At 39.8% G+C, this 27,536-nt stretch overlaps 1 protein-coding gene across 3 annotated transcripts in view; it reads left to right on the top strand.

Annotated features, from left to right (window-relative positions):
* DAPK1 (death associated protein kinase 1) overlaps positions 1-27,536 on the top strand; it is an 86,971-nt gene that overhangs the window by 31,983 nt on the left and 27,452 nt on the right. For 2 of the 3 annotated variants that reach the window (XM_072359907.1, XM_072359908.1), the window contains 9 exons: positions 10,883-11,104; positions 17,191-17,329; positions 21,300-21,429; positions 22,230-22,278; positions 22,411-22,437; positions 22,824-22,976; positions 23,126-23,171; positions 24,750-24,839; positions 26,038-26,130. In XM_072359907.1, the coding sequence (XP_072216008.1) occupies positions 10,883-11,104; positions 17,191-17,329; positions 21,300-21,429; positions 22,230-22,278; positions 22,411-22,437; positions 22,824-22,976; positions 23,126-23,171; positions 24,750-24,839; positions 26,038-26,130 (949 nt within the window). The remainder of the gene's footprint in view (positions 1-10,882; positions 11,105-17,190; positions 17,330-21,299; positions 21,430-22,229; positions 22,279-22,410; positions 22,438-22,823; positions 22,977-23,125; positions 23,172-24,749; positions 24,840-26,037; positions 26,131-27,536) is intronic. The other variant, XM_072359909.1, reaches the window with a different exon arrangement.

Raw genomic sequence — 27,536 nt, 5'->3', positions numbered from 1 at the left:
TGAGTGGTTGTGCTGACTGATGGATGGAGCTGAGGAAGATGCGGAGGTGGCTGTTGTTATCAAGAGAAAGTGAGGGATGAGTTCCCTTGCTCAACTGTGCATTCTCCCCTTAGTGTCCTATCATTTTCCATGCAGTTTCTTTCAATAGAAGCTTCGGAGAATATTAAGCCATTAGAGAAAAGACAGTTACAAAAATATGCTTTTTAAAAGTTCTCTTTAAAAAAGAAAAAGAAAGAAAAAAAGAAAAAGAAACAAACTGGAGGCATATGAAGTCTGCATGGGTTATAAAACATGAAGAATCTTGGCAGATAGTTGGAAGTTGAAAATATGGAATAAATCTCTCTGGTTTAGGAGGCAGTGTCCCAGGTCATTCTGCTAGGTTTGCATTATGTAACTGCTTTCATTTCAATCTGTAACAAAGCGGTAAACTCTCTTTTTTCACAGGTCTACAATATAATATTTTTAAAGCCTGTGTCTTCTCAGTACAGATACTTCTTCCACAGGGGACAGCGTATTGCAAAACTATTTGGCAGAATTCTCAAAATTGAACAAGTGTTTCCACATCACAAAAAGTCTCAAATGACAGAAGGAGATACGGGCAGGTAATTATTTCAGTCACAGCAGTGAAAATCCACAGAAATGCAGTTATCACATGAAAAACATAATGTGCAACATCTCTTGATTTAAGTCCTGTGAAGATGATTTTTTACATCTTTACTTAAGTGCTGAAGTGGTTTTACTTAAGTACCTGCAAGAGGAGGAAGCAGTTTCTAATGAAAGGTATATACTACCAAGACACTTGCTTTGTCTGAGGTACCTGCTTAATGCTGCTACAGTGTTCTTTCACTGAAGCAACATGAGCAGATCCACTGATCCCTTCAGAGGAGACTTCTCAGTTGTTCAGATTATCTTCAGTTCTTAGGATTGAAGATGAGGGGTTAAAAACCAATTACCTGCTCAACTGGCCTTCCCTGCTGCAGTGCTCTGAGACAGATTGCCAGTTGTGTTTTTTGGATTTGTGGATTACTACTTCAGCACAAGTAGTGTGTTAGCTTTCCAGGAACAGAACATCATCAAAACTGGGGGGAAGATGTTTGCTTTTCCACTTTGAGGAGAGTTCAGAAATGAGAGGGAAGTGTGAGGGTGTTTGTAGTCTGCTAGAGGCTGTTCTTGGGGGGAAGCAAGTAGCTGATTGACTTGTGATCTGATAGCATTGAGTGTCTTTCCATTGGGCAAGAACAATTTTTAAAGGAGAAGAGTCAAATAGTAAAAGCAGTAATATCTCTGTCTTAATACATCCCATTGTCAGAGCTGTGTAATGAATACCAAGTTTTTGATTTATTTTTTTTTTTAATAAAATGCACTAAATATTAGAAATGCACCAAGATATCTTGTTACTGATACACTGTTGTATCAGTGTAATGTCCCTTCTTTATTCACGTTCTCTGCTTCCATTAATGCAGTCCATCTCAGAAAGGTGCATGAGTAATTCCCCTACACTTGTTGTGTTGTGTGCCCCCAGTGGCGCAGTGGTTTAAGCTGCTGCCTGCGGCACTGGAGGGCCCGGGTTCGAATCCCCCCTGTGGCGCAGGGGTAGAAGTGCCACTTCGCTACACAGAGGGCTCGAAACCCGGGAGTTGGACTCGATGATCTCTAAGGTCCCTTCCAACTCGCACGATACTATGATACTATGATACTATGATGATACTTGCACATCTGTGACAATAGATTTTAGAAACTGTTCCCTGGGGCTTTCTACCTTCTTGCTTAATTTTCACCTCCTTTGGAAGGTTCTTGTTGCAAGAATTTTTATGATTACAAAAGCAGTTAATCTGGTAAACCTAGTCCTGAGGCTGGGGCTGGTTGGGAGTGCAATATTCTCCTGCAGAAGCTGGCAGCCCATAGCTTGGATGAGTACAATCTTGACTGGGTAAGGAGCTGGCTGGAGGGCTGGGCTCAGAGAGTGGTGGTGAATGGAGTTAAATCCAGCTGGTGACTGGCCATGAGTGGTGTTCCCCAGGGGTTCCCCAGGTGCTGGGGCCTGTCCTCTTCAGTATCTTTGTTAATGACCTGGATGAGGGCACTGAGTGCACCCTCAGTAAGTTCACAGATGACACCAAATTGGCTGGGAGTATGGATCTGCCTGTGAGTAGCGAGGCCCTACAGAGGGATCTGGACAGGCTGGAGAGCTGGGCTGAAGCCAATGAAATGAGGTTCAACAAGACCAAATGCTGGGTCCTACACTTTGGCTACAACAACCCTGGGCGACGCTACAGGTTTGGGGCGCAGTGGCTGGAAGACTGTGTGGAGGAAATGGACCTGAGGGCATTGCTTGATGCTCGGCTGAACATGAGCCGACAGTGTGCCCGGGTGGCCAAGAAGGCCAATGGCATCCTGGCTTGCATCAGAAAAAGTGTTGCCAGCAGGAGCAGAGAGGTGATCATTCCCCTGTACTCAGCACTGGTGAGGCCGCACCTTGAGTTCTGTGTCCAGTTTTGGGCCCCTCACTGCAAGAAAGACACTGAGGCCCTGCAACGTGTTCAAATGAGCGCAACAAAACTGGTGAGGGGTCTGGAGCACAGGCCGTATGAGGAGAGGCTGCAAGAGCTGGGATTGTTCAGCCTGGAGAAGAGGAGGCATGGGGAGACCTCATTGCTCTCTATAACTTCCTGAAGGGAGGTTGTAGTGAGCTGGGGGTCGGCCTCTTCTCTTGCGTCATTAGTGATAGGACCAGAGGGAATGGTTTCAAGCTACAGTAGGGGAGATTCAAGCTGGACATTAGGAAGTATTGCTTCTCAGAAACGGTGGTGTGGCACTGGAATGGACTGCCCAGGGAGGTGGTAGAGTCACCGACCCTGGGGGTGTTTAAGGAAAGACTCTGGATGTTGTGTTGAGGGACATGGTTTAATGGGAGCTAGTAGTAATAGGTGAACAGTTGGACTGGATGATCTTTTCCAACCTTGGTGATTTTATGATTCTATGAGACTGCCACCCCTAATCACTATGATCAGCCCTCTGAAAGGGAAGGCACTTCATAACACTGAGCTTCCTCAGTGTTAGGAGGGTAGATTCTAAAACATCTCTGTCTTAATTTCATAATTCATACTAGTGGTTATTCTGTGATTTCACTAATCCAGGATCAATAAAGAGTGTGGTGTGCATGCTTTATTGAGGATTTTGTCATTTCTTTCCATAATTTTTGCATTTATCTATATGTTTTATGAAGGGCAGCACATGTTGTCTTTGTAATATAAAAACAACGGAGAAATGTCATGATTAATAGGCCAGTAGGATAAGTACTTGTTCCAAAGCAAGTCAGAAAATTCACTGGATGTGGAAGCTTCATGCCAAGTATTCTGAAAAGAGTGGATTCAGGCTAGCAATTAGCTACTGGTTGAGTAAGAATTACAAAATCATGAAACAAATTACTGTTATTAGCAGATGTATTTGTTCTCATGTCAGGCTGTCATCTTCACTGTTGAACCTGCTTTTGCCATGAGGAAAAAAAAAATGTCAGACACTTTTTTTTTTTTTTTTTTTTTTTTTTTTTAAATGAGGGCTTATGTTTCTTTAATGTAATTCTCTCCTGTACTTAACAGTGGTTTTTGTGACCTGGCCACTTCAAATCAAACCTGCAAAAACAAGAGAAACTCAAAAACTCAAGTGTTTTTTTTTTCTGTCCTTGAAGAAGCTAAATGAATAAATACTGGTTCTGAAATAAAAGATCAGTAGGAGAATGTGTAATATGTTAGCCTATATAGGGCTGACTTAAACCAGCTCTGTTGCTGCAGTTCTACAGGCTAAAGTCCAGTAAATACCCTTTGATTTACACCTCTCCTTTGCTTTTAAAGCAGAAGTTTAGAGGGAGCTGTAAAACAGCAGAGCTTAGAGAACTCTGGAGTGAAATAGCCCCTTTGATTGCAGATTAAAAGTGATCTGCGAGTACAGCATTTAATAACAAACAACTAATTGTGGTGTTATGTGCTGAATAGCAATAAGAAGGTTGTTGAATAACTGGCACTTAATCTAGATACGTGTTAGTTGATAACTTTCTTGTACTCTTGAGCAGTGGCAAAGATTCCTGGAACCCCACGTTCCAATAAACTGTAGATGAGAGCAATCTACGAAGTCATTTGATTTTAAGCAATATATCTGCTATCTTGTAACACTTTGTTATACTGTGATATAGTATCCTTGAAACAGTTACAGCTTGAGGGGAAAAAAAGATTGAAAGTGCTACATGGCTCAGAAGAGAGAAGATCTACTTGCCTTAGCTGGTCTCCTTTGTTTCAGTGCTTCAGTCTCACACTGTAATATGATAGTTGACTCATTGCCAACATCAGATCAAAGAACTCTTAACCTTAAAGGCATCATAGACACTATGTGTCTTTGTGGAATGGAGATACTGAAGATCTACTGACACCACGAAGAAATCATCTTTCTTTAGCTTACAGATCTATAACTGCTGCCTGTTTAAAATCATGAAATCATGTGTGGAATGTTTTCTATTTAGAAAGAAGTCCAAAATGCATTACTATCTTCTGTGAAGAAATTAAAAGGAAAATTATGTCATGGACTAAAATATCAGAAACTCAGGTATCAAAATTCTTTAAACACTAGCAGCATAAGCTTTTTCAGCAAGAAGAACTTCTCCAAAAATAGTTCCTCCTGTTTTATTGTACTGGTCCATGGTATCAGAGGTGAATGTTTGTGGCATGGCAGTAGTGGTTGAACCTGCCCGCCAGTATTCTGTTCAGTGTTGTTTCTGTGTGACAGATGGCAACAGAAGGGCACTCTGACAAAGTGGATATGTGTATGAAGCAAAGGGGTGTCACTGAGTACCTCCATGTGGAAAAAATGACACCTGTGGACATTCATTGATGCTTGCTGAACGTTCATGTAGACTAAACAGTGGTAGCAATGTCCCCTTGTTCTGGACAGCCATGTGAATTGTTACAGGTGTGGCGTGCAGGCTTGCTCATCTCCGGTAAAAATGTGTTGCTAATGGTGGTGACTATGCTGAAAAGTAGTGTTTTGTAGCTGAGAGTTAACTTTGAAGTAGTGTTATTGTGTTCTTTATTATCTGTAGTAGCTTCCATGGAAATAACTAGAAGTTAATACTTCAGAGGCAACCTATGTACATAACTCTAAATCCCAGTTAATTTTTCAATTTTATTAAATCTTCTTGGATACCAAAATGTATTGTGTATCTGCATATTTCAGTGTTACATTTTAGCCCTGGCCTTTCTTAAACCTGACATTAGTAGTGATTCTGATTTTTACTTTTTTATTAATATAATAAAGCAGTAACTGTTGTAAAACTTCTGAGGAGAGTGTTGATAAGAAAGTGGTTAACCTTAATATTTCTATGACTGAAAAGGTCTTATATATTTCCTTACTCTGACTAATGACTATTGTTTTGAGAATAATGTGGATTTTTTATTTTTTATTTTTTTTCCTTTTTGCAGTGGGTATGTGCTGTTGAAAGAGAATAGGTGTTACGTGTGCACACACAGAGTAAATTGTAAGCTTCTTGGAGCTGCGAATCACTTAGCTGCAAGATCATTATTTATGTGCTGTTTGAGTGCACTCACAACTGCAAATCTGTGGGGGAAAAATGGTAATAGCTTAAAATTAGGTTGTGGGCTGTCTCACTTCTGCAAAGATTGACATTCTTTTCAAACATGGAAAAAAAAGCCATTTTTTGCTACTGGGCAGAGAACGCTTTTGTCTAGCCCCAGTATTTTCCTCCCCATGGTATGGAGAGATGAGGATTGAGGATGTTTTTAATAAGCCCTCCATCAGAGGGTGAACTATTATGACAAGGACACAGTTCCCAGAATTTGTCTGATTTTCTGTTTTGCTTTATGGATATAACTTCTTAGTATGTAGTAGAGCCCAGGAGAGGAAAAAAAAAAAAAGAGTGGGAAGTGTAACAGGAATTCTGTGCACGTTGGTATTAAGCTAAAAATTACTTACCCTTACTGGTTGCTGCTGGCAGTCTTTCTTTACGGAATCGTTTAATGTTGTGTATACACATCATGTGGTGTGCAGCATTTTTATCCCATGATCAGCTCCCCAGATATCTGTATAGCATTCAACCCTGTGGGTAAATCATAAGCAGAAATATTTTGCTTCTTCTATTGTGCAGTTTAGACTTACAGGCAGAAAGCCAGTTTACCAAAATACGAAGAAGAACTTTTTACTTCCTTCTGACCTTTGAGCTGGATTGAGTTGTAGAAATGCCTGTATCTGCTACCTAACTTTGCAATTGCTCTGGAGCTTTGAACTCTCTGAAATGTGAATTGCTTTTTCAATAATACTAAATGCCTCTGTATCTGTGGAGGTGTACATATTGTGTGAGAGAGTGAGAGAATTACAGCTTTTCCTTTCTATAAACAACAGCCTAGGGCACTGCATGAGCACTTCACCACAGCAGGGCAAATTATTAAGTGCGTACACTGCCCTGAATTGCTGCCCTGTAGTGTAAAACTGTGCAGATCCTGGAGACCAAATCCAAAATCTGTGTTGATTGGAGAGCTGTTGTGGGGTTGAACTGAACCAAATATAGAGGACTGAGGTACCCTAGAGTGTCTTTTCTAACCCTCTGCTGCTGTTCTAGGACATCACAGATCTTCTGGAGGTCCTGTGCCTTGTCTCCTGGTCCTGTAGGAGTTTCCAAGATCATCTCAGATGACTCTCAATAGCTAAGTGCAGGCTAATAACGTATGTCTTCCATCTTATACCTAATCAGAAGGAGGACACAGCTGGCACAGCCCAAAGAACAGGTCTGTCCACTGCAATGGGCAGGCAGACTGTGTTCCTGCTGCAGTGAGCCCCCTGTCCTCTTCTACAACTAGTTATACTAATGAAGAACTGGCGGGTGTGGGGCAGTGGCAAAAACACTGTAACTTTCTCCCAGAAGGGCAAAGTGATATTCACCACAGAGTGGTGAACACCCTGCCCTGTTGTTGCTGAGCAGGGCAAGGCAGTTTGAGAGAGAAGGAGGAGTGGAAACGGATACCAGCTTGGTGAAGTGGGCATCCCCCATCCCAACCATCCTTGGCTCCCCAGGTGCCTCTCAAAATAGGTTTGAGGCCCTGGAAAATAGGTTTGAGTGGTGAGTGGGGGTGTGGAGGGAGGTCTACCCATGAGGTTGCCTCAGGTGGAGCAGTCGATCCCATTCCTCAAGACTGCCTCCACCCAAAAGGACAGAAGGGTGGTTGTCATAGGCAACTCCCTGCTGAGTATGGCCCTGTATGTCGGCCTGACCCTACACACAGGGAGGTGTGCTGGTCAGAGTCACGGGTCAGAGGCATTTCTAGGAGACTTCCTGGACTGATTCGCCCTTCTGATAATTACCCTTTATTGATAGATCAAGCTGGCAGTGATGAAGTTGCTGAGAAAAGCCTGAGGACTGTAAAGGAAGACTTCAGGGGACTGGGGCAGATAGTTGGAGGAGCAGGTGTGCAGGTGTTTTTTTCTTCTATACCTTCAGTGGCAGGGAAGGATACTGAAAGAATCCAAAAAACCCACCTCATAAATAAATGGCTTAGGACTTGCTGCAAACACAGGAATTTTGGCTTTTTTTGACCACGGGACAATTTACTTGGCACCTGGCATGATGGCTGCAGATAGGAGTAGCCTGTCTCCATAGGGTAAAGAGGATCCTAACAGGAATTGGCAGAACTTATTGAAAGGTCTTTAAACTAGTTACGAAGGGGAAGGGGACAAAATGCCCCTGGAAAGGTGATGGAACATCTTGTGCTGGATGCCATCTCCAGACAACTGGAAGAAAAGGAGGTTATCAGGAGTAGTCAGCATGGGTTCACCAGGGGAAAGTCATGCTCGGCCAACATGGTAGTCTTCTATGATGTTGTCACTGACTGGGTGGATGGGGGGAGGATGGTGGATATAGTTCTGCCCTGATTTCAGCAAGGCATTTCATACTGTCTCCCATGACATCCTTATAACAAAGCTGAAGAAGTGTGGGGTAGATGAGTGGACAGTGAGGTGGGTTGAGAACTGGCTGACTGGCAGAGCACAGAGGGTCATCATTGACCGTGCAGAGTCTGGTTGGAGACCTGTAACTAGCGGTGTTCCCCAGGGGTCGGTGCTGGGTTTGGTCTTGTTCAACATCTTCATCAGTGACCTTGACAAGGGGATAGTGGCCACCCTCAGCAAGTTTGCTGATGATATGAAGTTGGGAGGATTAGCTGACACACCTGAAGGCTGTGCTGCCATTCAGCAAGACCTGCACAGGCTGGAGAGCTGGGCGGTAAGAAACCGGATGAGGTTTAACAAAAGCAAGTGAGCAATGAACAGTAATTCCTAGGGAGGAATGATTGCATGTGCCAGTATGGTTTGGGGGATGACCTGCTGGAGAGGAGCTCTGCAGAGAGGGTCCTGGGTGTCCTGGTTTACAACAGGTTGGCCATGAGCCAGCAGTATGCCCTCTTGGCCAAAAAGACCAATGGCATTCTGGGGTGCATTGAAAAGAGCACAGCCAGCAGGTCAAGGGAGGTGATCCTCCCCCATCTACTCTGCCCTTTTAAGACCTCATCTGGAGAACTGTGTCCAGTTCTGGGCTCCCCAGTACAAAAAAAGATAGGGATCTCTTAGAGTCCAGTGGAGGGCCACAGAGATGGTGAAGGGCCTGGAGCATCTCCCCTATGAAGAAACGCTAAGTGAACTGGCTCTGTTTAGCCTGGAGAAAAGAAGACTGAGAGAGGACTTGATCCACGTCTATAAATATCTGAGGTGTGGGGGGCAAAATGGTGAGGCCAGACTGTTTTCAGCAGTGTGTAGAGACAGGACAAGGGGGGAAAAGCCAGAAACTGGAGCATAGGAGGTTCCACATGAATGTGCACAAGAACTTCTTTACAGTGAGGGTGACGGAGCACTGGAACAGGCTGCCCAGGGGGGTTGTGGAGTCTCCTTCTTTGGAGATATTCGAGACCTGCCTGGACAGCCTACCTGTGTGGCGTGGTGAAGGGAGCCTGCTTTGGCAGGGGGGTTGGACTCGATGATCTCTAGAGGTCCCTTCCAACCCCTATGATTCTGAGATTCTGTGATTCGAACATTTGTTGGACCCTGTTAGGCAAATCTGGCCTTTGACAGCTTTGAGCTGTGAGCAGTACAGTTCTATCTTTAGAACAGATATATGCAGGGGAATAATGAAATACGCAGCAGAATTTTTTAAAAATCCTTGCCTTAAATACTTTTTTCTCAAGGGAAAATTTCTTACAAATTAATTGACTTCATAAAATGTTGAACATGTTGATAGTGTGATTGATGTAAAACCAAACCTTGAAACTTAGACTGAATGTTTCTCTCAGTGTTTACTTCTCTGTCTTTCCGTGGCAGAGTTCAAGGACTCCCCTGTAAGTGCTAGCTACTGCAGAGCCTTTCTAGAAGGTGAAGGTTGGTGTCTCTGCCCTGTCTTCTGCAAGGAAGCCACTCAGTGTGGCCCAATGGCGTGTCCCAGCTCAAGACACTTTGTCACTCAGGTTTATGTGTGGTGATAGTGGAAACCCAGCAATGTGAAATACTCTCCAGCTGATCCAGACCTTCAGGTTTATAAATCATTTGTGTGATTTTTCTCTTATGTTGATTTTTGGAACTGTTGGATGATTTGTGTTGGAAGGGGACTTAAAGATCATCTAGTCCAAGCCACCTACCATGGAAGTTAGCTAGTTATCGTGTAATACTGCTTTTATCAGTTATTGGCTATTTTCAGTCTGTCATATGCTGCTTAATTGTTTACTTATTTCATCAGTGCATCTTGCCTGAGCAGATTCTGTGATGTAAATGGTGTAATGGATTGTGTTCATTTATGAAAAATTCCCACGTGGCATCACTTAAGTGATGCCCCTTCAGCAGGTGATGCATCATTTTGCAGATCTCTGTCATTTGTAATTAATCAACTACCAGTACAAGTTAGCTCATCTTTCAGGTACTGATGGGAGTTGTGCATGCCTATATGTTACACCTCTGTGCAGATATCCAAGCCTGCTAAGCTTGTCTTTGGTTTAATATTTGCAATAAATCTACTTCAAGGGACTTACTGGCTTATCTTTAGAAATTTAGAAATTGAAAAACTTCTGAAAACTTTCTCATTGATATTCAGTAGTTTTTTGTACAATGAAAAAAAAAACAAAACAAAACAAAATACAATAACAACAGAATTGCTAGAGCTTGAGAAAACAAGAGGAAAATTTAATAGTATCAGAAATCCTGTTCTTGCGTTTGATTCTTAGAGTTTTCTGTTCTGACTTGCTGTGTACACCTAGCTGCAGTGTTTTTTATGTGCCATCAGCACCTTACTTGGTTTGTAACGTGATGAGTTCAGGCCTGGTTTCATGTTCAAATGTGTCCTTAAGGTATTGATATAATAAATGTAGTTCTTTATAGTACAATGAATAAACCACAAAGCAGCATCCTGAAAAGACAGTATCTTTTTAGAAACTAAATAAGCTAAAAACACTTTTGAGTATAGAGTAAAATGAGCATTGATAGATTGGCAGTAGCTCAGCTCTTGGGGAAAAAAAAATCCCTCAGCATGAGTGAAGATGGAGAAATGCAGAAACTTCCCCCACTAATTCCCAGTGCACACGTGTGTCGAAAATCTAATGGTCTACAAAGGCAGTAGTTTTTTAGTTACATATGCTGAAACATGGGTATGTGCGCATGCCATGTGTCTGTAGAATTCCAGTTTGGCTTTTTTTCAGGTAATACTGTAGTTTTCACAAAAATCAGTCACATTTCAGTGGAGCTGGTAAGTTGGAGTTACAGCTGTTTCTCCCTGTAGTAGCAAATAGAAACTACTCCCAGTTCTAAACATTCTTGAACCAGGTATGCACCTTTCTGTTCTTTGTTTCAGTGGGCAGTTTGCAGTAGTGAAAAAATGCCGTGAGAAAAGCACTGGTCAGCAGTTTGCAGCAAAATTCATCAAGAAACGGAGAACAAAATCTAGCCGGCGTGGCGTGGGCCGGGAAGATATTGAGCGAGAAGTCAGCATTCTCAAAGAGATCCGACACCCCAACGTGATCACCCTGCATGATGTTTATGAGAACAAAACAGATGTCATTCTTATTCTGGAACTGTAAGTGACTGTAGAGATTTGGGGAAGAATGACAGATTTCTGGGGTTATTATTGTAAAGAAATTAAGATACTTTAAGAATCATGATTTAATGAGTCTTTCTTACCACCCCAAAGGTGACTGATAATAGCCTGGGGGTTCTTTCTCTTTACTTTGGAGTTGTTGCTTCTTGATTTATACATCTGTTTTTCACTCTAAATGTGCTACAATGGTTAAGTAAGTACATTATACTTAAGATTTTTTTTTCCTGCTTATTATTTTAATCATCATTACTGTTCTAAATCCAGAGCAGTGTAGAGATGAATGAGTGATTTCAAGATTAGAGCAGAGGAAAGTACAGATTCTGAATGGAGGTTAGCTTAGCAAATTTTGGTGTAAAGCAGCATTGCTGAATTTATTTATTTTTTTGTCCACATAACTGAGAATAGAATTCTCACAGTTCTTTCCTGTTGAAATGTAAACAGAACTTTCATATCCTTGTTTTAGTTCCCATTTTTTAATCTGGTTATTTGCTGACTGACTGAGGTAAACATGTTAGCAGAGAACACTTTGCCATTGCTTCAAGTCTGACCTCAGGTTCCTCAAAGGCTGCAAGTTCTCAAGTTAACCAGTACTTACCCTTCACAGCTTGTCAGTGTCTGCTTGTGGGACATGCATGTCCTTAAGTTGTTTGGATGCCTAACGCAGGCTGTATTATTTCCATATTTGTTCCATACCATTTAAACATTTCAGTATGTGTGTTTCATGCAAATACATCTGATTTGTTGTGAGAGTCTTGGGCAACGCTTCTCTTTTCCTTTGCTGTTCGTGTGACTTTTTTTCTTTCTTGTACGTTGTCTTCCTGTTTACTAACTTTCGTAACTGATAATTCCACATGCCTTATAAAGACTTATGAAGACACACTTCAGTGTGACATGTTTTCAGTTGTGTACACATAGATTTACAATAGAGATTTAAGAAATGAACTGCAAATTACCCGCTGGAGTTATGTTCCATTTATTAGCTATGATAAATTCATCTGTAATACATGAAAACGTTTTTATTCTTCTTTTAGTCCAGCATGTAATTGTTTATTGTAATACTTGCTATCATCTGGATGCTGGCTTCTGTAGCTTCGGACTTATACATTTGCATTAGTTTGAGTTTGTGTAGATGCGAATTCTTTTTAAAAAACAAAATGATCAACTTGTAAAAAGTAAGAACTTCATAGTTTCTGTCAGAAGATCTACTACTAATGCTCAAAACTCTTTTTTTTAAAGAAGAGTGTAATGAGTATTTTAAAAAAAGAAAAAAAAAATAGCACTATTTCCCTCCCCTTGTTCTCACATTCTTTGTATATATAGCCTTACTGTTATCATATTGCTTCTTCTGCACTGCTTACTTTCTATTCTGTAGTCTGTCCACATGGAAGTCCAGTGTCCAGTACTTAAGCTATGAAGAAAACTCAGTAGCCACAGATAGTCATAGGAGGAATGGAGCTGTTCCTCTCTTTATTATTTTTTTATTTTTTTTTTTCCACGTGGAATAAAAGCTCCTTTGGTGGCAAGGTTGCCTTGTGTGTCTTTGCATACCTGCTGACTTTTATTGAATGGAAACAGTTACTGCATCCCGCAGGACTCAGTGTTTCATAAAATTGATAATGTGAAGCACAGCAGACTATTTGTGTAGCTATTTATCTAATCATATTACCAAGTTAATAATCCCAATGTAGCATCAGATTTTTCTCCGCTTCTCAAAACTGTTACATGAATATTAATCTGAAGAAGTGCTATTTTTGATATCCAAAGGTAGAATAAAGGGTCAGAAAGGAAAAGATGATGCACTAGCCGTCCCTTTGTAAACTGAATTGCTGTAATTGCTGTAGAGGTGAGTTTTACCATCTTTAAATCACTGTGGTATTATGTGAAGTCATTGAAAATGCAGAAAAATATTTAAGTATTTAATCCATTTTTTTTCTGCTGTTCTAATACTCATATTTTGTCTAGGGAACTACTCCTCTGACATTCTTTGTTCTTACAGAGCAATTTCAAGCAAATCAGAAATCAAGCAGAAATTTTATTAAATAACCTCTGAGAACCCAGGATAGTGACAATTTTCTGTACTGAATTTTCTGTATTTCTTTCTTAAACTAAATTCTTCAAATAATGCATATTTTTTCCCCTAGGAAATATTTCCTTGTATGACTTCAAGATGAGAGAGCGTATCATAAGTAAACAGAGTAATTTACTCTTAAAATTAGAGAGAAACTAAAACTCAGTGTTCAGCTACAAAAAGCTCATAACAGGGCAAAAATCCAGAATAAACACTGGTTTATTATTAATAAGCAAGTATAATAACATGTGCAGTGAGGAGAAGAATCTCTGGTTTCTGTCCTGTATGGCACCTGCGGTCCATAAAAGACATGCCATTGCAGCTGTCCTTTTTAGTGACTGTCAGTAGGTGTTAGCACAGAAGTCTCAAGATGGTATCTGCTACCTGTTTACTATTGATTTTCATCTCCCAGTTCAGCAGAGGATTTGCAGGATTTCATGCAGCCTTTTAAACATATTTTAGCATCATTCATCAACTGTTTCTAAGGAGCAGTTGACTGTAGAAATTCTCACTTAATTGTCTCATGTCCTTGCAATGCTGAATTGAGGGGATAGAATACAAAAAAAAAAAAAAAAAGAAGAAGAAAAAAAAAAAAGCAGCATCCTTGAACTGCCCTTTCAAAATATTTGTCACACTTTTTACTTCAGAGGAGTGACTTGGCAACTATATAGTTCATAAAAGCTGATAAATGGGTACTAAAACCCTTAAATAAAGTGGCAGTAGCAATACTTCAGTCTTGGACAGAAAACTTGTATTTTGAAAAAATTCAAGGAATCAAAGGAGAGGCAGTTGTCCACAGGAAACCACAGTCTCCATAGAAGATAGAATTTCTTCTGCAAGTTGATGACTGATTTTTGGATTAGGAAAGAGCACTGATTCCTGTAGTAGAAAATAATTCATATAACTTCCCATATTAAATCTGCTTTAAAAATTGAAATGAATTATTCTGGAATTTTAGCTTTTCTACTTTACATTATTTTGAAATCTGAGATTGATTAAATCTTTTAAGCTTAAATATGGGTTAAGTTGCTTGAAACAAGGGCTTAGCGTTTTATGTTTTGTTTTCTTTAACTTCATGAAAAATCATTAGATAATCATTAATTATCATTTAGGCAATATTATCATATAAGCAATGTGATCAGCCCAGCATGTGACTGAGTCATTATGAGGTGGCTGCACTGACTTTGAAGGTTAATTGGTTCTGAGTTCCCTGTGTCAGTTCCTGTAATGACTTCCTCCAAGGTCTGTTGGTTAGTGATGTTTCCTAGTTGAGGAGAACTGACAACTTGAAATAACACTATCTAGAAGTCCTTTTTCTGCAGGTGTGATCTATTCCTGTTCCCAGAGGGAAATATCTGATCTGCAAAAACACCTTGTCAGCCTTCCTTTGGAAAAGCAGGGAATTGTGCTTACCACTAATACTGTTTACATAAATGTGGCAGACCCAACTTTTTGTTCCACTTAACTCCAGTTCAGGAAAACTAGAATTGCTGCCTAGTTGTGCTGGGGATGCAGTGATACTGTTGTTACTCTTAGTAAAAATGATTGTACAAAATGTTTTCAAGTTCAGAGCTGTTGCTGTTTCTAAAAACGTGTGCTCTGCTGCTTGAAAACAACATGAAGTGCTGTTATGGCAATGAAAACAGATTTTCTTAGTCCTTACAGCTTTCTGTGTTGTAGCACAGTAAATAATAAAGTCTGCCATTAACAGGTGAATTGCTCAGAAAGCTGTCTGTAACTCTTGCTAACAGTCAGAAAGTGCACACAGAAAAGCTGTGGACTTCCATAGTTATTCTGAAGTGCTTTGCCAGAGGAGGTCCTCATACTCAGTGAACTCATTGCCTCTGCATCCTGAGGAAAGCAATTCTCTCCCAGTCTGTTGAGAGCAGTCAGTTAATGTGGATCCCTATGTAGTGTCTAAAAGGCAAGCTGGAAGCCAGGTTGCAGGGTTCTGGCAGCAGCAGAGGAGTTTGTCTAGTGATCTACTTTCAGCTAGTTTTACACAGGGTGTTTGTTCACCAGCAGACTCAAACCTAACTTGTTTTCGGTACATGAGAAACAATGCTGGGTCACTGTAATGGCAGTGGAACCAGTGTTCTTCTTGGGAGAGGCTGAAGTTTTAAAAGGTCAGTCTTAGGGGTTGAATGGTCTGCCTCTTCTGTAGATTCAAACTGCTGCCATGCAGCAGGTATTTTGGTACAGTAGGGTTTTCTTTTGTTACACTTACGGCTTGCAGTTTCACCTCTGAAGTTAAACATAGGATAACAGATTACACTGTGTTTGTTTAGTATGGGAACACATAATCCTAGCTGAAGCTCAGGACTAGACTTGAAAACATGACAGCATTGTAGATTTGTGAGAGCTGACATAGATTTGACAGCCAGTGTCTTATACTGGCTTTTTTAAAAGCAGTTTCTTAATCTGTAATATTTGGAAGTCCACTCAAGATCATACAATGTGAATCTAGGTATATAAAGTAATTATAAAATTTGTGAGAGTAAATTCCACTGATCAAGGGAACTGTGAGCCAGTAAATAAACTACAGAATTAAAACTTAGTTTGTAAAGCGTGTTGGGTGCATACATACATTAATACTCTATGAATTGTTTTAAAACAACAAGTACCTTGATATGATGCAAAGATTTTCTGTACACCTATGATAGTGACAGTGTTTAATATCAGACCTGACCGAGGTCAGCAGGAAGGTAACAGAGTAAGCATTCTTCCGATAAGCATTAGAAGGAACCTAAGAAACAATAGCTGCGAGCTCTTTGAAGCCTCTTACTTTAATTCAGAGGGAAGCAAAGAATGAGGGAATATGTACATGCATCCATTTGTAGGGTCTTTCTGACCAGCCTGCATAAGATAATGAACTGTATTTAATCTGCAGCAATTTCATTTTAATGTTTCTAAAGCAAACAAAAAAAATTATTAAAGTGACCTCTCTTCCTTCCAGTCTGTAATTCTGCCATTTCATTTTGCACTTGTTTTAATGATTGCATTCATGAGGAAAATATTGCAACATCCCAAATAATACCCAAAACAACACTCTTATTGTCTTCTTGGCAGCTCAGTGAAGGCTCCAAGAACTCATTAAAATACACTTTTCATGCAGTTTGCATTACAATAATGCAGGTTAAGTCTCTTGAAAAGTAGACATGATAAAGTAAGTCAAATGTATTTCCAGAAACTTGCCTGGACTTTAGCTATTGTTATGTGTTAATCCCATTATTTTTCATAATCAGGACTTCAAGTCATGAACAGGTTATTTTTTCTCTACAGAAAGACAGTTTAAATTAGGTTGTGCTTTCTGATATATATACAGGTATTTTTTAAATTATCAGTTTTGTACTAAAGGCAAGGGGAAATGTGACTTTCTTTGTTGTCTCTAACACCTTGCTGTGTAATAGCGCTGTTTTTATAAACGGGGAAAAAACAGTTGTAGAGTGGCAAACCGAGTATGTGTCCTTAAACTGAAGAGAGCTTGATTATTTTTTAAGAAAACTGTGGATCTTGTTTCTTGTTCACTTCATGCAAAGATGAAGTTCACACTTCTGAGGGATGTGGGACAGAAAGAGTAAGATCAAAACACTGAATTTTAGGGAAGGTAAATTCCAGCTCCTCAGGGAGTTAAGTCAACAGAACTCCCTTTGAGCAGATAGCTATTCAGTATGTTTCGAATATTTGGGTTTTAGTTCACGTAAATTTAGATACAACCAACTGTAAATGTATGTATGTTTAGTTGTTCCAACTTTTTTTTTTTTTTTTTTTTTGTTAAAAAACAAACAATGTTTTCTATTGTAATCTTTTCTCTTCAGGGGAAGTAGGGAGTAATTACTGTTTCAGATATTTAATAAAGTATTTTCAATCTTTTACTTTGACACTGACAATTGATAAGCTTTTGGATGCTTTCTGAGGTTGGTCTGATAATAGCTGTGCTAAAAGGAGCCTGTAGGTTAAAACAAGCTTGGCAATAACTCTACTTCTGTTTTCCTAGTGTTGCAGGTGGAGAGCTCTTCGACTTCTTAGCTGAAAAAGAGTCTCTTACAGAGGAAGAAGCCACAGAATTTCTCAAGCAAATACTTAATGGTGTTCAGTATCTCCATTCTCTTCAAATTGCCCACTTTGATCTAAAGGTATGTTGAGCAGATAAGAATGCACACAACTGTGAGCAACATCCATTAAAGTTTTGTGTCATGAACAGAGCTAGTGGTGTGATTTATGTCATTTAGCTATTTATGTCATGGAACTAGTTTTGAGAAATCTGGTCTTCTGTGGGAGGATAGGGTTCATTTGGTTCATTTCTCAGAGAAGGGGAAGATCATTTTTGGCAACAAGTTTTCCAGTTTAATCAGGAGGGCTTAAACTGTAGTTGCTGAGAGAGAGGATCTTCAAACCATCCCACTTTGAGTCTGATGATGGTAATGGGTGCCCTGGGCCTGCAGTTGGATTGCAAGCCAGCAAGACAGTGCCTAAGATGAAAGATAAGGGAGCTCCAGTTGGTAAATCAGTCTCTATGGGAGCCCAACTTAAATGCTTGTACACTAATGCATGGAGCATGGGGAACAAGTGAGAAGAGTTGCAAGTGTGTGCATGCCTACAGGGCTATTACGTCGTTGGCATCACTGTGACATGGTGGAATGGATGGGTATAAACTCTTTAGGACAGACGGGCAGGGGAAAAGGGGAGAAGGTGTTGCCTGCTACATTGTTGACCAGCCGGAGTCCATGGCACTCCACCTGGGAATAGATGAGGAGATGACAGAGAACTTATGCATTAGGGTTAAAGGAAAGGCAGGGAAGGGAGACATCATAGTGGGAGCCTGCTACAGGCTGCCTGATCAGGAAGACTGAGTGGATGAGGGCCTCTATAATCACATAGGAGCAGCTTCACATTCACAAAACATGGTCCTTGTAGTGAACTTCAACCACCCCAGTATCTGTTGGAGGAACAACACAGCGGGGCACCAGAAATTGAAGAGGTTCCTTGAATGTGTTTATGGTAGCTTCCTCTTCCAAGTACTAAAGTAATCCATGAGAATAGGTTCTATGTGGACCTTGTCCTCTCCAACAAAGAGTGGCTGGTGAGTAACGTGAAGCCCAAGGGCAGCCTTGGCTGCAGTGCCCGCAAAATGGTGGATTTCAGGGTCCTTAGTGTATGAAAGAGGGTGTATAGCAAACTTGCAACTCTGGAATTCAGGAAAGAAAACTTGGAACTCTTCAGGGATCTACTCGGCAAGGTGATGTGGGATATAGCCCTGGAGGGAAGAGAGACCCTAAAAAGCTGATCAGTACTCATGGACCATCTTCTCTAAGCCCAGAAGCAGTGCATCCTTGGAAAAAGGAGGACAGGCTAGTATGCCAGGAGGCTTCCTTGAATCAACAAGTTTCTCCTGGACTTACTTAAGCTCAAAAAGGAAGTCTGTAGGGTGTGGAAGCAGGAACAGGTTACCTGGGAGAACTACAGAGGAGCTGACTGAACAGCCAGGCATCAGGTTAGGAAAGCTAAAACCCAAACAGAATTAAATCTAGCCAGGGACATTAAGGGGTGCAAGAATAAGTTCTACAGATATATCACTGATAAAAGGAAGGCCAGGGAAGATGTAAGCCTTCTCCAGAAGGAAACTGGAGTCCTGATCATGGAAGATACAGAGAAAGTAAGGTGCTCAGTGACTGAGTCACCTGGACTTGTGCAAACCATTTGATACTGTCCTGCACAAAATCAGTTTAGTCAGGCAGGACCTACCACTCTTAAATCTGTGGCTGCATCTGATCAGTCGGTTGTCTTATATGTGCTGTGCAGTAACATCTGTTCCATATCTTTCCTTGGCATAGGACAAGTGACTGGCCTGTAGGTCCCTGACTCCTCCTTCCTGCCCTTCTTGTAGACTGAATTCACATTTGCTACAATCTGTTCAACAGGGAACTCCCTAGTCAGCCAGGACTGCTGGTAAATTATTGAATTTGGCTTGGTGAGCACTTAGAGTGATGAGCGCTTTCACTACTGTTAGATGAATTCCTCCTAGTTCCACAGCTTTGTGAATGTTAAAAGGATATAACAGGTCATTTACAGTTTCCCATTGGATTGCAGGAGCATGATTCTGCTCCATGTCACTTTCTTCTGACTCAGGGGGCTGGATACTCCAAGAACAATTGGCTTTAATATGAAGTACCCCACCCTTATCCTCATCTTTGATCACTGCATTTCCCCTCATACAACAAAGGATGAAAGTTCTTAGTCCTTCTTTTGCTGTTAGTTGCCTTTTACTGCACTGGACAAACTGTGTTCCAGATGAGTTTGATCGTCTTATTTTTTTCCTGTTCAACTTGACTGCAGGTGTATAATCCTAAACTGGCTGCCCCTACTTCCAGAGCTCATAAACTCCTTTCCTTCCTTGGCTCAGCTTTCAGTGCATTGCCACAGCCTGCTCCTGCATCTTCAAGATATCCTTATTGAAGAAGACCCAGCCTTCACAGGCCTACCTTCTGAAGGAATCTTGTCAGCCAGGTCTCTAAGTAGGCCAAAGACTGACCTCCATAATTCCATGGCACATACAGTGGAAGAGAGTGTACTGTCAGCAAGTTTGCTGGTAACACCAAGCTGAGTTGTGTAGTTGACACAACAGAAAGAAGGGATGTCATCCAGAGGGACCTGGACAGGCTTGAAAAGTGGACCTGTGTGAAACAGAAGAGGTTCAGCAAGGCCAAGTGCAAATTGTTAGATCTGGGTGGGGATGATACTAAATACATGTACAGTCTGGGAGAAAAGCTCACTGAGAGCAGCTCTGAGGGGAAGGACTGAAAGTCCTGGTGGATGAAAAGCTGGACACAAGCCTGCAGTGTGCTCTTGCAGCCCACAGAGCCAACAGTACCCTGGGCTACATTAAAAGAGGAGTGAGTAGCATGGAGAGGGAGGGGATTGTCCCCCTCTCATGAGGACTCATCTGGAGTACTGCATCCAATTCTGGGGCCCACAGCACAAGAAGGATATGGAGCTGTTGGAGTGAATCTGGAGAAGGGCTGAATCATCTCCTAGAGTTGAGGGTGTTGGGCTTGTTTAGCTTGGAGAAGATAAGGCCCTGGGGATACCTCATTGCGGTCTTCCAGTGCTTGAGGAACTTTTTCCTCAGGTAGATAGTGGTAGTGAAGTACAAGGGGGACTGCCCACTAAGGGGTTGGAACTCAGTGATCTTGAAAGTCTCTTAAAAACTAAGCCGTTCTGATTCCATGATAGTCTTGACATTTTTTCTTATTTGTTCCATCTTTTGGCAAATTATGTTCACAGTCAGATAGTGATAGGACAAAGGGGAATGGCTTCAAGCTAAAAGAGGGAAAATTAGGTTAGATGTTACGATGACATTTTTTACTCACAGAGTGGTAAGACTGCCCAAGAGAAGCTGTAGATGCCCCATACTGGAGGCATTCGTGGCCAAGCTGGATGGGGTCCCCAGCAGCCTGGTCTGGTAGTTGGCAAGCCTGCTTATGTCAGATGGTTGGATGTAGGTATTTTTAAGGTCCCCTCCAACCTAAGCCATTCTGAGATTCAGTGTTGTAAATAACTCTTTGCTGTGTTTTAAAAGGTAATTGGTAAATACAAGAACCTGCTATTCATCTATGAAAGGATTTCAAATAAGTCTGGGAGCTGGACTACTCCTGAAGTTTCTCTTGGAGAACCAAAAGCAGAGAGATATACTTCCCTGATTTGTTGTTTCCTTACTTTCTGTGAAAGAAATCTCTTCCAGGGTGTAATGTTGACCAAGTACTAGTATTTATAGTTTTTGTATCTTGGAAGCTTCTAGCAGAACTGCAGTTATTGTATCACAGGGGTTGTGATCATTACTGAAGAGAATATGTTTCACCAGGATCTGTCCAAATGAAAACTGCTACTGTTGAATCCACAAGGGGAAGAATTTTGTGCCTGCAGAAGTCAGCATGAAATTCTGGTTTGCCATATTTACTTTTTATCATGTTAAATTTTGACAGTAAAAAGCAGGAATTTTCTGCTGACCACACAAGAATTGCTCAAGACAGAACAACACTGAAATGTATCAGACATTTTGCACCTATATGTAATCTTGTTTTTCTCTTTTTTTCCTCCCTTTCAAAGCCTGAAAACATAATGTTGTTGGACAAAAATGTACCAAAGCCTCGAATCAAGATTATTGACTTCGGTTTAGCACACAAAATTGATTTTGGAAATGAATTCAAAAATATTTTCGGAACACCAGAGTTTGTTGGTGAGAAACCTGATATTATTAAAACTCTTCTTTCACAGCCTGTGAAATAATAAATGTGATTTAACTTGGTCTGACTGAAATAGAGTTTACATGGTGGCTGTTCCAAAAGTAAGTGTTATGATATTGATCCATTACATCGGAGACATATACTGGGGGTATGGCAGTGGAAGTGTAGTAATCCTGACAATATTCCATTACATTTTGTTGCCATGTAAGAGACAGTGGCAGAGAAGCATTCTGATGAAACTGTGTTTGAGATGGAAGTGTGTATGAAGCAGAGGTGTGTAACTGGATGCCTCCATGTGGAAAAAGTTGCACCCAGTGACAGTCATTGACACTTGCTGAATAAACACCGGAGATGTAACAGTGGATGTGAGCACAGTGAGGGATGGTGTGCTTCAGCAGTGACAGCAGTGATGGTGGGTCACCTCCACTGGTGCAGATTTTTATGAATGTGGCATGCATTTTGTTCATTTCTGGTGAAAATGCATAGCAAATGATTGTGAATGTGTTGAAAAATAGTGTTTTGTAGCTGAGAATTTGCTCTCTCAAACTGTGTTATTCCACTCCTTGTATCTGTTGTAGTTTCCACATAAATAAATAGGAGGCACTAACTTTTGGTAATTTATGATATTTTAAAATTCAACTGAGCAGTTTGTAGCATTCATTCCTATTGTAAATATATGTTAAAGGTATTTAGTCTGTCAGCATCTTAGTTTATTGTGTCTGACTTATATAATCTCAGGTTGAAATAGATTTCCTCATTGGCTATATTCTGATCTACCTATTTTCTCCTTCAGCTCCTGAAATAGTAAATTATGAGCCTCTTGGTCTTGAAGCAGATATGTGGTGAGTTATTTGATCTTATTTGAAATAAATGTTGTGGTTGTTTATATGTTCTAAACTTGTGTTTTTCCTTCTCTTTCTCCATTTCTCTCCACTTCTCCTCAACCCCCTTTTTTTTTTCTTTTTGTGTTCCAGGAGCATTGGTGTAATAACTTACATCCTGTAAGTATGAAAATGTACAGGCGATTCTTAGAATTGCTGTTTTTTTAATCTGTTCTCTGGCATTTCGGTGATGCCTATGCAAATCAACTAATTTTGATTGCATAAGATGTTTCAAGTTGAATAATCATAAAAGCAGTATTATAATTATTGATTAGAATGGCCATTAGTGGGCCTTGAGATTGCATGGGAAGCTGTCTTCAGGTCTGTAGGTAATATTCTCTAAAATTGCAGAGAAGCTTTTGCCCTGTTAAATCCAGCCTTTCTGAAAATAGTATTTTATTTTCTCAAAGCAAGAAAAGAAGTTCATTTTCTGCTGTTGTTTGAGCTAAGAGGGTTAACAGCTGTGTTTCAACATGTAATGTGAGGAGGGTTCTGTGTTTCTGCAGTCTAAGTGGTGCTTCACCATTTCTTGGAGAAACCAAGCAGGAAACATTAGCAAATGTGTCTGCTGTGAATTACGAATTTGAAGACGAATTCTTCAGTAACACCAGTGCCCTAGCTAAAGATTTTATACGAAGACTTCTAGTCAAGGATCCAAAGTGAGTTGTTCCTCTTGCATATACATTGTTGCAGCCTGAAATGTCTCTAATATTTCAAATTACAGAATATTGCGCAATGTTAATTTTTTTACTATATAGTATTTTCTATTTTTTACTACCTGAGACAATTCTCTTTCCTCCTGTTATAGGAAGAGAATGACTATTCAAGATAGTTTGCTGCATCCTTGGATCAAGGTGAGCATGTAATTTATTCTCTGTTCTGTTTTTCAATCGTTCTTCATTTCTTATTCCGCTTTCTCTCGCTAAGTTCTTTAGCAAAGCCTTCAAATTGAAAAGTAGTCTAATGGTTAAATGTATCTTACCACTTCTGAAGGCTATCTGTATGAAAACTAGTATATTTGAATTGTGGCCTTCATTTACATATGCAATTTTTGCAAGAAGGGCATTTTATCATTGCGATAAAATTCATGTTCAACCAGGGAAGCTGGAGTTCAGACAGGATTGTACTGACAAAGATGCATAATCTCAATCTAGTCCCTTCGTTGTCTTCTAATCTTCTTATTTAGATCAGGCATAAAAGAGCCCTCTCTCTTCTGTCCTTCTTCCCCCTTAAGATTGAAGGCAGCAGTTGATGTGAGTCAGTCCTCAATTTCCTTGAGTCTTTCAGTGATTGTTTTAGGACAAGCTATTGTAGTGTTTCTAGGGTGAAAGGGAGAAAGTGGACCTACCACTGTCCTGAAAGTGTGCTCTAATACCTGTCATGGATTTTTTTCATTACCCTATCAAATTCTGATTACGAATAGTAAATGTCTCTAGTAGCAATGATTTCCCAAGCTTTGGGATTGCACTGTGGCCTCTTCCCATGTTCCAGAGAACCAGTTCACAGTTCTGCACCCTAGGGCAGATATACTTCCACAGCAATATGCTGCAAAACTGCAGATTTGACTGGAAAAAATACCAGTATTCTCTGTTCTCCACTGACTTTTTCATGTGTTAATCTTAACAAGTACAGGTGTGAAGAAGACAACTGGGGTCATATTGAAGTGATTTTTAAAACAGTAGAGCAAGCACTAAGCTTGCGTTTCACAGACATGTTTTCCACTCTTGCAGCAGGAGCCACTGTTTTGTACCTTGCAACATTCCTTTATAATCTTGACTTTCTAGATATTCTCCTCCTGCCTTCTCCACTGCTCGTATCCTCTCTTACTTCTCATCACTACCTTTACCCATATTTCTCAATAAAAATAATTTTAAGCACAGGATCATGCTTTGCAAAACTAGGTATGTTTCACTGGTGACTTCTGCTTTACATTAGCCTATGAGAAATGTCAAAGGCTGAGCTTACTGCATAGGTAGGTGGGATATAATTATTCTTTTGTTACAGCAGTGTCTAGCTAATGACACTGAGATTGGAACAAAGTTTGACTAAATTCAGCCAGGAAAATTTCCTAGAAGACATGTTTTGTATAGGAAATGATACACAATTCCTCCATCACTGCGGGACATAAAAAATAAAACTTCAGAACAGTAAATCAACGTTCTTTGGCTTTTTATTTTTGTTGTTTAAAAAAAGAAACAAAAAAAACCCAACTTAGTATTTCACTGAATATTCTTAGGTTTGGATTTTCCTTAGACTGTATTCTTAAGGAATTCCATCTGCATGCCTCTTTAGATGGTGGGTATTCAAATGCATGCTTAAATTATAAAAACATCATCACAGTGTAACAAAGTAATTATAAGGGAAGATGCTTAATGAAAGTTCTGGCTGTAACTATGGGATATTTCACAGCTATATTTTACTTTTGCTCACAGCCTAAAGACAGTCAGCAAGCACTTAGTAGGAAAGCATCTGCAGTGAATATGGAGAAATTCAAGAAGTTTGCAGCTCGACGAAAATGGAAAGTAAGTCATTCAATAATTTTTCCAGTGCTGGTAATGTATAAATACAGTAGTGGTACCTCTTACAGAAAAACATGCTTTTCCTTTGTCATTTGGAATAGAGTATGAGTACAGTGAGAAGACTTTCTTGCTAATGATCTGCACAGAAGTGCTCATGTATGTGGAATGTTTATGTGCTTATTTGTTTGTCGTTATCATCTATTTTGCTCACGTTTATAGAGGAAGGGCACTCCTGGGTGTAGGTACGTGTTTTTGTGGCAGTAATACAGGTAGATCAAACATTTTTTAAGCAGGCCTCCCAGAATTCTTTGAACAAGTTATGCCAACACCCATAAGAATAGGAAGGAAAAACCAGTCTCTTTTGCAGAGGGTTTTTGCTCTGACACTGCCAGTATGTTTACAATAAAACGTCATTTAATCTTAATGGAGGATGGTATTAGCTGAAGTTGTTGATAAATGCAGGGAGCACTTCATGACAATTCTTTCCTTATGTTTGCACACTAGGGAGTTCACAGTGATACTAAGCATGGACTGACTGCTGTTTATATGAGGAGAGTGAAACATGACACAACAGAAGTCTGTAATATTAGAAAAAGAGTTTTACTGATTTCAGTAGAGGCCGGAAATAATTTTGCTAAGCCACTGAGCAGAAACAGAAACTATCCAGATATACATGTACTTTTTTTATCATTATTATTTATTTATTTATTTATTTTCCACAGTGTAGTGTTTCTGTTTGGTAAATACCTATGGCGATTTTTAAACTGAAATATTGATTTCTTCCTTAGTAGAAAATTGTAAGTATAGGAGTATCTTATTATATAGTTATATATCTGCATATTATAGTAACAGTTTAAGGGACTGTCGCCGATTAGTTCATGCCCAGTTAGGTTTCCTGTGTTGTACGTGCTTTGAAATCCCTGCATTTAAATACTTTCCATGTTTTCCTCTGTATCTGAATGGCTTTTTGAAATAGTACCAATCAAAAAATATTACAAAGTTCTACTAGTGCAAATAAATAGCTTATCAGTATTATAGTTGAAGATTCAAATGCAACTTAAAAGGAGATGGGAGAGAGGTTGGAATCAAACTGGTTTGTGTTGCTAATAGACAGTCTTCCTTAAAAAGCTCTGCAATAGCATTCTATCACAAGTATTGTTTTGATTTTTAATATAGTTTTTCTCTTATTTTTTAAAAAAAGCAATCGGTACGCTTGATATCCTTGTGCCAAAGATTATCAAGATCCTTCTTGTCCAGAAGTAATATGAGTGTTGCTAGGAGTGATGATACTCTGGTAAGTGTATAATTACATGATTAGAGAGCCTTAATGTATATGACACAATGTTTTCTGAAATGGTTCTAACACAAATATTGGACAAAGTGTTCAGGATTTATAAATCCTCGGATGTATGAAGAAATAGATTTTAAATCTACAGAGGTTAATTATCCATAGTCTGATCTTGTGCACGATACCAACTTTGAAATTTCATTTATCAGTTATCATAATGAGACTGATCAGTTTGTGCTTGACATTCATTTATCTCAGTTTCTGAGTTTTATTCAGGGGGAATTTTAGTACTGTAGCAATTATAATGTGGAAAACTTGCATCTGATTTTTATTTTTTAATGGCACAGTATAACGTAAAATAGTATTGTGGGTATTTTTAACAGAGCATTCAGAATTACTGAGCCTCCTCCATAGATATGACAAATGCTAGACAGTAGTGTCAAAGTGAGGATAGTACACAATTATTTAAGGATGGAATTTTAGAGTTGGCAGTATTCAGTTTTTGGGGTGGTGTATATCTACTGGATTTTAAGTAGTAGCAATTGTATGCTATGAAATTACACTTTCTTGCAAATCCAAAGGCATCTTAATTATCTTACTCTCCACATTTTAATACAGGCTTCAGAAATCCCATCTGATCAGCAATAATGATGTGTTTAGAGTTGGGTAACTTCATTTTTCCTGTTAATTAATAGGATCATACTTCAAAATTTTCCCAAAGCCTCTTTTGTTCTTATTATCTTCTTTGTGGCCCTCCTCTGTAACCCCACATACCTTTGTCTTCATTTTCTCCTATCTTTCTGTTTCCATGCTGCTTATTCTCTTTTTCCACTTTCCCCACTTCCCCCACCCCAGCTTATCAGCTGTCATTATGTCTTTTAACACCCCATCAGCATTCCACACCTGTGTTGCAGTAGGAGAGATCATCTGCACATCCTAACGTTAGATTATAAAATAAATAAATAAATAATCAGAAACTACAGTGAAGGAGATAAGTGGTTCACATATTTGGCTCAGTGAATTTCAGTACTTGGTGTAAAATAAATTTATGTCTGCAAATATATCTAGGTTCACTATTTATTTTCTAGATTCCTACCTGGTCCATATGAATGTATGAAAGGTGGATCCAAAGTACCCCTCCTACAGCATATCCCTGGATAACACAAAACTTGATTCTGCATTTTGTTTTTGAGTGTATCTTTTCTTTTAGTGTTTTGAGCATGTTGGAAAAGACCTTTTAGAACCTTGAGTCCAGTGATCTACCTGACACTGGAAAGTGTACCACTACTCCATGTCACATACACACTTTTCTTAAATACCTCTAGGGATAGTGATTCTACCACCTCATTTTCTGAAGAAATTCTTCCTGATTTCCAGTCTAAACCAATTCTTGAAAGGAGGGAGGGCACAAC

This window comes from Excalfactoria chinensis, chromosome Z (assembly GCF_039878825.1).
Source record: "Excalfactoria chinensis isolate bCotChi1 chromosome Z, bCotChi1.hap2, whole genome shotgun sequence".
Lineage (NCBI taxonomy): Eukaryota > Metazoa > Chordata > Aves > Galliformes > Phasianidae > Excalfactoria > Excalfactoria chinensis.
The sequence above is the reverse complement of the archived record's forward strand: the minus strand, read 5'-3'. Positions and strand labels throughout refer to the sequence as shown.